Here is a 9,616-nt window from a genome sequence, read left to right on the forward strand (position 1 = left end):
TCTTATGTGAAATTTAAGTATTGTAAACCTTAATGTTTGTTTTATTAGTTATTATAAGACTATATGTTAATGTTTTATGTTTAAAATGTATAAGATTTTAGACAAATGCATAATATTATATTATTTGTATTGATTTAAATATTTGGTGTTATTAGACAATATTAGTATTGATTATGGATATGCTTTAATTTTAGAGAAGAGTTGGTTCTTGTTATATTTTTCTAAATGAATTTTACCATGTCAAATAATGGTTGGAGTCTTGAAAATTTGGATATTTTCACATGCTAGCTTATAAGAAAGTATCAAGGTAATGTAATGTTAAGGGCCCGGTTTTCACCCGGTTTTTACCCGGTATAATCGTGGCTCGAAAGTATATAGGTTTCATCGGGTCTAAGGCCGGGTTCAGGTCTAATAAATAGGCCCGGTGTATATTTCGGGTCGGGTCTGGGTCACATCAAACCCGGTTTCACCCGACCCATGAACACTCCTAATTCTGGGCAGTTAAATTATTATTTTATTAAAGCATTTATTTCGGTTCTTACATTGATTATCTATTGTTGTTAGATTGTTGATTGTTGATTATCTGTTATATATGTTGGTTGCTGTTGTATATTATTCTTAGTAAGTTAGTAGATTATTGTTGTATATTATTCCTGTAGATTAGTCACTTAGTTCTGGTTGATTAGGAATTTAGGATGGCTTTATCAAATGCACCATCAGAAACACCAACTTTCCAAGAACAAGGATCAACTCTTGATGCAACAATTAGAACCCAAAAGAATAGTAATAGAGGAAAAATTGATCCTGTATGCGGCCATTATAAACAAGTTATGGATAAAGGAAAACCAGTTCTGTTATGTATTTATTGCGAGAAGCTTATTAGGGGTAGAGGAATTAACCGGGTTAAGCATCATTTGGCTGGAAAAGGCGGAGATATTGAGGCATGTCGAAAGGTGCCAACTGTAGTGAGACACCAATTCAACCAAAATAATGAAGATCTTCGAACCAAGAAAAGAAAAACTCAAGAAGAATATGCAGAAATTTATAATTCTTGTGATGAAGTTGAAAGAGAATTTGATGAGATTGAACGTAATAATATGTGACAATAATAAAAATCAAGGCTTCCAGCACCTAGCTCTAGAAAAGGAAAACAACTCAAGGGATTACAATCTTTTTTTTCCATTAGCAGCAACACCTGGAGCTCAACCAATTATCAAAAGAGTTCTCCAAAGCAAAGAAATTGTGAAGAAGTGTGATATTGCTATTGTGAGATGGATGATGGATGCCTCTGTGCCATTTAATGCGGTTAATTTAGCTTATTATCAGTCGATGATCGATGCTATTGCAAACATGGGTGCAGGATATAAAGGGCCAAATTATGGAAGAGTTCACGGATATTTGTTGAGTAAATTGGTTGAAGATGTAAAGAAAATGATTGAAGATTATCGTAAAATTTGGAAACAAACTGGATGTACTATCATGGTCGATGGATGGACTGATCGTTGTAGGCATACCTTAATTAATTTCTTGATTTATTGCCCTAAAGGAACTATTTTTCTAAAGTTAGTTGATACTTCTCATGTCTCAAAAACTGCTGATACTTTGTTTAAGTTGCTTAGGGATGTTGTATTATTTGTTGGTCCTGAGAATGTTATACATGTAGTGACGGATAATGCTACAAATTACGTTGCTACTGGAAGGTTGCTGGAATCGAAGTTAATTGATACTATAGGAACCGAATGAGAAAGCAAAGTTATGATCCAATTTGTCTTGATGCATTTGAGGATCATTCGAAATAGATAATGGAAGATTCACCATCATTTTTAACTCCTGAAGAAGTTGATACTTTACGGAATGATCTTGCAAATATGTCTCTTCAATCAACTTTAGATGATTTGGGTATGTTTTTGTTAGGGATGATTTTGTAATGCTTTAACCAAATGTTTTGCCTTATTATTGATTATGATTTGTGAAACATTATTGAAATGCTAGATCAATTGAATTTGGAAGATGATCAAGATGGTGATGAAACTAATAATAATTCTGTGGAAAATACAAATCAGAATGAAACCAATCAGGATGTAGCTCCAGATTTGTCAGATGAAGAAAGATATCCAAACTTTGAAATTACTCCTTGGATATAATCCATGGATTATTATTTTCATTGTGTTAAATTGAGATATGTTTGGGATTTGAGAGTCAATGTTTAGGATTTGAGATTTAATGTTTTAGGATTTAAGACTTAATATTTTTATTTTCATGTTACTTATTTTTAAGATTTGAGACTTAATGTTTATTAAAATGTTATTGGAGATATGTTTTTTAAATTTTAATTTTTAAGTTTTTAGCTATTTTATATGTTTTACTTATGTGGGACTGGGTTAACTGGTTGAACCAATGATCCACCGGTTGAACCAGTGATCCAGTAGATTGACCGGTTCGATCACCGGTTCGGTTTTGATAACTATGCCCTAAAGATTTTAAAAGCACACATTTTAGTCTAAAAGAAAAATACCCATATCAAATTTCACCATTTTTTTCTGTCAGACATAACAGTCCCCTGTCGATTTTTCGACGTGACTTACTAATGGAGAAGGCTGAGTTAGCATATAACCTCGCACACGAGGCAGTTGAATGTCCACATGTGCGAGAAGGACAAAACAATTCCTGGCCTAAACACAATATAATGGTACGGATATCTTTTTGGTTCAATCCGTCTCAAAGTTAATTATTTTTTGAGTAATTATCCAAATCACCCTAAAGTTTTTAAAAGCACACATTTTAGTCTAGAAAAAAATACCCATATCAATTTTAAACATTTTTTTCTGTCAGACATAACAGTTCCTTGTTAATTTTTCGGCGTGACTTACTAACAGAGAATGCTGAGTTAGCACGTAACCTCGCACATGTGGCAATTGAATGTCCACATGTGCGAGAAGGACAAAACAATTCCTGGCCTAAAAATCCAAATCTCCGTCGTTTTAATAAAAGTCCTCAGAACAGGTCTACCTCTAGACCCGACGCCACTACCAGACCTCGAACCATCGCCGCCACTGTTCCCCTGGCGACTCTAATTCTCATGATCAGGGTCATCGGTAGAAAATTCATACCGGCAAACTGGGTAAACAACAATAGTAGTCTTGGTCAAATCAGTGATATTTTGATTGCCCCTGTTCTTTTCTTCATCATCTTCAACCACCTCAACTTCCTTCTTTCTGCGTAAAGAAACTACAGAAGCCCTTTTCCTCGTAGCAGAAGTGACTAAAACATTGGCATATTTTTTCTCTTGCTCAGATGCTACCACTCTGTCACTATTTCCTGCTCTTCTAGTCCAACGCTGAGGCCTTTGCGAAGATACCACATTTGAGCTTTGTGGTTCTTCTCGAACAAGTTTCTTTCGGGTTGCGGTTCTAGAAGCCACACCATAATTTGGTGTTTCAGCTTCAATTGGATTCAAAAACTCATCCAATTCTTTACCATGAACTGAATCGGGGAAAAGAAATTCATTTCACAAAAAATAATCAAATGAAATTTTGGTTGATTGTTCACTCTTTACATATTCACAAAAGGGCATTTTGGCATGAAAAAAAAGATCAAAATTGAACAGAATAACAATAAAATTTTGCAATGACAAATAATTGAGATGATCTAACAAAAATGAAAGAATGGAGTACGAAGAAAAGAGTAGAATCGTTACACAGGGAAGTGTCGAGAGAGCGTCATCCATGGCGACATTGGTGATGTTGGCGAGAATATTCTTTTTGCAGAGGGTTTGAAGCTCCTTCCTTGAGAGGCTATGGAAGTCTATGATCGAGTGAAAGAGAAAACAAAACAAGATGTTTTGGATTTAGAAAGAGAGAGAGATTGACTAGAATGTGAAAATCAACAAGTGAATAGTGATAGTGTTGCAGATTGGAGGTGGTTCTAGAGAAACATAAAAGGTTCATACATATTAGATCAAATGAATTCGGGTCTTTGTGTGGATCCAGAGGAACTGGAGAAGATACGAGGGTTTTGGAGGTCGATGGTGGTGGAGGAGGGGGCGGAAGAGGATAACAGGAAAGGGAGGAAGGACAAAGGATGGAAGGGGAGTTGAGCATCGGAGGAATCGAGGCCGAAACTAAAGGAAATGTTTTCGTTAGGGTTAGGGAAGTAGTTTTGGATTTTTAGGCTAGGGACTGTTTGTCTTTCTCGCACACGTGGATACTTAACTATTACGTGTGCGAATTTACGTGCCAACTCAGCATTCTTCGTTAGTGAGTCACGCCAAAAAATTGACGGAGGATTGATATGTCTGACGAAAAAAATATTGGGGATTGATATGTGTATTAATTTTTCTTGGGAACTAAAATGTTCGCTTTTAAAATCTTTGGGAGATTTGGATAATTACTCTTATTTTTTTATATTATATGATATTATTTTAACCAACTTAAATTGATATAGTGGTTAGTTTACTAATTCGCTTAAATAAATGTCGGAGGTTCGAATCTCACATTGTGCATGCAACAACCTATTAATTAGTGACAAACCCTGAATGGAGTTGGATTGAAAGATATCGTGAAAACAAAAAAAATGATATTATTTTTGTTTTAAAATAATTCATAAATATTATAAAATATTTATTAAATTTAATCTTTAAAATCATAGTTCATTAATTTTTATATAACATTTATAGAAGAAAAGTTCTGTAGTACGGATGGCAAAGAATTTTTTTTATTTAAATAAAAACTTCATTATTTACTAGTTTAAATGCAAATATAGAAATATACTGTTTTGTGTATTTAATGGTATTTTTTGTAGTAAAGGAAAATAAACATTTTCACACACTTAGACTTTGAAAAACGAAGCAAAATTATCAACCATTTCATGTTCCATGATAATGAAAAACGAGGAAGAAAAGTTTCTCTCATTTTTGTTGATCATGCTACCAAAAACGGTAGGTGTAGCTTATTGTGCCTAATACTCGATATTAGAGCTTCTATTTTAAAATTAGACCAAAAAAATTATTTATATTTGGCCTATGAACAAAGTTAATTTGCCATCATCATATGAGAACCTTGCTTGTATGTTAAGATATAAGATTCAATTAAGTATAGAACAATATTAGAAAAGACAAAATCTATGTAGTAGATGTTCAAGAACATAAAAATTAGGGCAAAATACGTAAAGAAACTAAACTCTAAATAATATTACATGAATGTTCTAAAATAAATAACGTTACATAAAAGTTTTCATTTATATTTTTATATAAATCGAATTTATTGAATTTGAATTAGCTTTTCTACTACTAAATCGAATTAGATTGATGTGAATTAGTAGGGTTTCATGTAAATCGAAGTTATTAGTTTCGATTTACCAAGGAATAAAATTTGAAATGCTACCCATAATTTGATAACTCTAGTAAATCGATACAAATAGTTTTGATTTAGCCCATGATTTTATCACTTCTAATAAATCAAATGGAGTGAATTCGAATTACAAATTCATAGTAAATCGAATGGGTTAAATTCGATTTATGACTGTAACATACTATAGTAGTAAATTGACTCCAATAGATTCAATTTAGCAAAGATATTCATATATATAGAAATTGAATTCACTTGTTTTGAATTACGTTTCACCAAACTCAACCCCCCCTCCCACATAAAATCCAAAGGAACTCATCAGGAGATCTATACTACAAGATTCAAACAACAAAAATGAAAGACGACCCAAATCGAATCTTTCGGTTGGATGGAATTGCCCATATTGCTGGTAGCGTCTATGAAGAGGTCAGTGAATGAAATTTAATTTATTTTCTTTAAGAAATAAAGTCTTATTAGTGATATTAAATCACTTAGAACTTGATTAGACACGTTATTAGAAATTTTAAACTTTAAATAGTAGTTAGAGTATTGATTTAGGGGTAGTAATTTATTAGAACATTGAAATCACAAATGCATATTGGATGAGAGATAACTAAGTGTTAGTTAGAGTAGTGATAACAGGTTTGGTTAGAATTTGTAAGTTTTAAATCTTAGAAGTTTAACAAGGTTAAAAATTTTGTTGGAGTTTAATTTAATTTAATTTAATTTAGGTTTCAAATTTTAGATTGACTAGGTAGTAAAAGATTAGCAAAGATTTAATATGATTTAATTTACTTAAAAAATTTAATTCTTAAATGTTTGATTAACGAAGTACAACAGGTTTAGTTATAGTTTAGGGTTTAGGCGTTTAGCTTTACAGCCTAAATATTAGATTAACTATGTTCTGTTAAAATTTAATTTAATTTAGATTAATTTGGTTAAATTTAATTTGACTTAATTCTTTAATGTTAGATTATCTATGTTCAGGTTTGTAATATCTGTTACATTAAAGTATATTTTAATTAGAATTATTCGTTTAGGTGATTTTTGTTTTCTAAATTGTTATAGTTCTTAGAGAATTTTTTCATCGTCATGTAGCCCACCAATGTATCACTAGCATGAGAAGGTAGCATGGTATGCTCCTAGAGGAGAGGATCATGCAGTATCTATAGATGGCCAGTTTAGCCCATCTTGCTAGGCTTAACGACCACTGGTTTATGTTGGATGAGCTGCTGGTCAGTGCATTTGTCGAGCAATATCGTCCTGAGACCCATACATTCCACATGCCAGTCGGAGAGTGCATGATTACGCTATAGGATGTTGCGTATCAATTAGGCATCCCCATCGACGGACAGTACGTCAGTGGATATTTGACGGACTATGAGCGGTACATTAACGGCGACCAACCTGCATGGGATTGGTTCGTGGAGTTATTGGGTATGTTGCCTCCGGCGGACTGCATCGACAAGTTCATTGTGAATTGCACTTGGATGCAGGAGACATTCAGTGACTTTTCCTAGGACGAAAACGAGGATACAGTCAGGAGGTACGCGAGAGTGTACATTATGATGCTACTATTGATGCAGCTCTTTGGTGACAAGTCTGGTACACGCATACATATTAGGTGGCTATCGTACATAGCGTGATTAGAGGACTTGGGCAGATACAACTATTGATCTGCCACTCTATCGTGATTATACCGGTGCTTGTGCCGTGTGGCCAATGCGAATGTGGTTAAGTTGGCCGGTCCATTGTAGCTCCTCCAGTCATGGATCTTCTGGCAGTTCTCAAGTTTTAGGCCCAACGGATTTGATGCGTTTCATTGGCCGTTGGCGATGAGGTACTTTATGTTTATAGTTGTTATGTTTAGTAATTTATATTAAAGATTATTGCCATTATTTATAACATGTATTGGGTGTTACGTGGTCTGGTTATCAACTAACATTGAGCGAGAAGGGGCCTAGAGTCGTGCAGTGGAGGCTTAGGATAGATTTACTCTGGGCAAAGGATGTGAGTATTTTTGTTGCAATGTGCCTAATACAGAATGCACGATAAGTAGCTAGTGGAACCCATCCATCATCAGGTGCCTCCAAGGCGGTCTTGATGCTATTGTGCCTATCTGATATCACGAGAATGCTGGGCTGAGGAGTCACATGTTGCCATAAATGAGATAGAAAAATAATTATGACTTCGCATGTTCACCCTCCGCTAGGACAAAAGCAATGGGAACGATATTAGAATTCCCATCCTGAGCAATCACAACCAAAAAAGTTCTCCCATATTTGCCATACAAGTGGGTTCCGTCAATACTGACCAACGGCTTACAACACTTGAATGCCTCAATGCATGGTGGGAACGACCAAAAAAGTCGGTGGAAAAATGCTGATGACCCATTAACCTAGCCTCTAACTCACACAGGAGTCGTCTTCAGAGCTGCAATTCTACCTGGCATCGTTATCTGCACACCAAGTACCTACCTTGGCTACTCATTATTATAGGCCTCCTCTTAATCCCTATATATTTGCGTGACGGCCTTCTGCTTAGCCAACTAAACCCTCCTATGTGTAGGTCTAAACCTAAAATGTGCCTCCGTTGCATTCCGCAGTACCTTGATGGACACAGTCGCATCAGCTTTGATCATAAGAAGGATGAAAGTAGATATCACATGATAGTCTAGCTTCCTATGATCACTGGAGATCGAGGTGGCTAAACATGTATGAGGTCTGTTATATCGTCTGACCTCCCAGATACCCTTCCGTTGCCGTAGAGTGATCCGAATCAACCATCTATAGCTGTTTTCGAACTCTTTACACTTTCTGTAGTACTTGGCATGGTCCCATTCTAGTACTTTGTACTCAACCCCACGGCGGATGCTGTAAGTCTTTACACACAAGATGACTTCCTCTTTATTCTAAAACTGATGACCGACTTGAAACCTAGCTAGACCTGCGGTGTCATGTGAATCTCTGGCCTCAAAATTGGATTCTACATCCGAAAGCCCATGCTATCTCATGGCATCTAAGTCTAGAGTCAAAATGTGCGGTGGGAACTATTGAGTTCTCGAGCTCGATGCTCCACCAGCCCCAACATAAATACCCTTCCCGATGTCATCATCGCTGTCATTGGCAATCATGGTGGGCTTGATTTCATCGTCATCCCCTAGTAAGTATTCCACCTCATTTGGTTCTCCAACCTTCCTAGAAATCGGGATCATAATAGAAATATTCATGTTAGCACCTATTTTCACAATCTTATCGCGACGTAGATCAACTATTGAAAACGAAGATACCACTAAATCTCACGTAGATGCCATTACATGCATAGATGAAGACACAACAACAGGGATTGAATTGGAGGCTGCTGCCATTGGTACTGAGCTAGAGAGCACATCCACAAGCTTGGCCAATAGCTCAGAAATTCTCACCTCGGGAAATTTGCGATGACAATGAAATAAAACTTACAGATCCTCGTCACTGTCTATCACAAACGAGTCGAATTTCACCCCATCGCGAACAACAGAAATCAAAATTCAATAATATAACTTCTCTATTCATTTCATTCTATGGAGTCCCAATTTCTCTACTATGGTATTCTGAAAATCAACAAGGCTCATAGAAGGTCTGATAAAGACACTCAACGGATCCTTATCAGTAAATTTTATACCCTCTCGTATTTTTTTCTTAATCGTGTCTTTGTAGTGCACAAGAACTAGAAAATTCTCTTCACTAGCCATTATGAATTTACCTCTATTCAACACTCCACATTATGATCCTATTTATATAGCTCAAGTTCCTTAAGTAAATCAAATTAAATCAATTCAATTTAAGTACATGCATTGCTTTGCTGGTAAATCAAATCTATTAACTTCGATTTACCATTGTATACTATTACATGTAAATCGAATCATATTGATTCGAAATACATGCATTAAGGGTCTCCCACGTAAATCAAATCAATAATATTCGAATTATAAGCATACAACGTAAATCGAATCAATATGATTCGAATTATGTTACTTGCTAGTAAATCAAATTTTATAGCTTCGATTTACATGAAATCAAAGCAAATCGAATTAGGTTGCTTCCATTTACATGAAATGAGGGTAAATCAAATTGTTTTGATTCAATTTAAATAGAATTAGGGCATTTACGTCTACTCTTTGCATTTAAGACATTCACGTAAATTATAAACCCTAATAATTTGTTTATGTAATTTACCCTAAATATTTTGTCTTTAAATTTTAAGCTTAAATTAATTTTATGATTAAAAGT

At 35.0% G+C, this 9,616-nt stretch overlaps 1 protein-coding gene across 1 annotated transcript; it reads left to right on the forward strand.

The window, feature by feature from the left end:
- On the forward strand, positions 696 to 1,743 carry LOC107607456. The gene is made up of 2 exons (XM_016309411.1): positions 696 to 1,089; positions 1,190 to 1,743. Exons 1-2 carry the CDS (start codon positions 696 to 698, stop codon positions 1,741 to 1,743), a joined length of 948 nt encoding a protein of 315 aa, XP_016164897.1.

Source organism: Arachis ipaensis, chromosome B07 (assembly GCF_000816755.2).
Source record: "Arachis ipaensis cultivar K30076 chromosome B07, Araip1.1, whole genome shotgun sequence".
Lineage (NCBI taxonomy): Eukaryota > Viridiplantae > Streptophyta > Magnoliopsida > Fabales > Fabaceae > Arachis > Arachis ipaensis.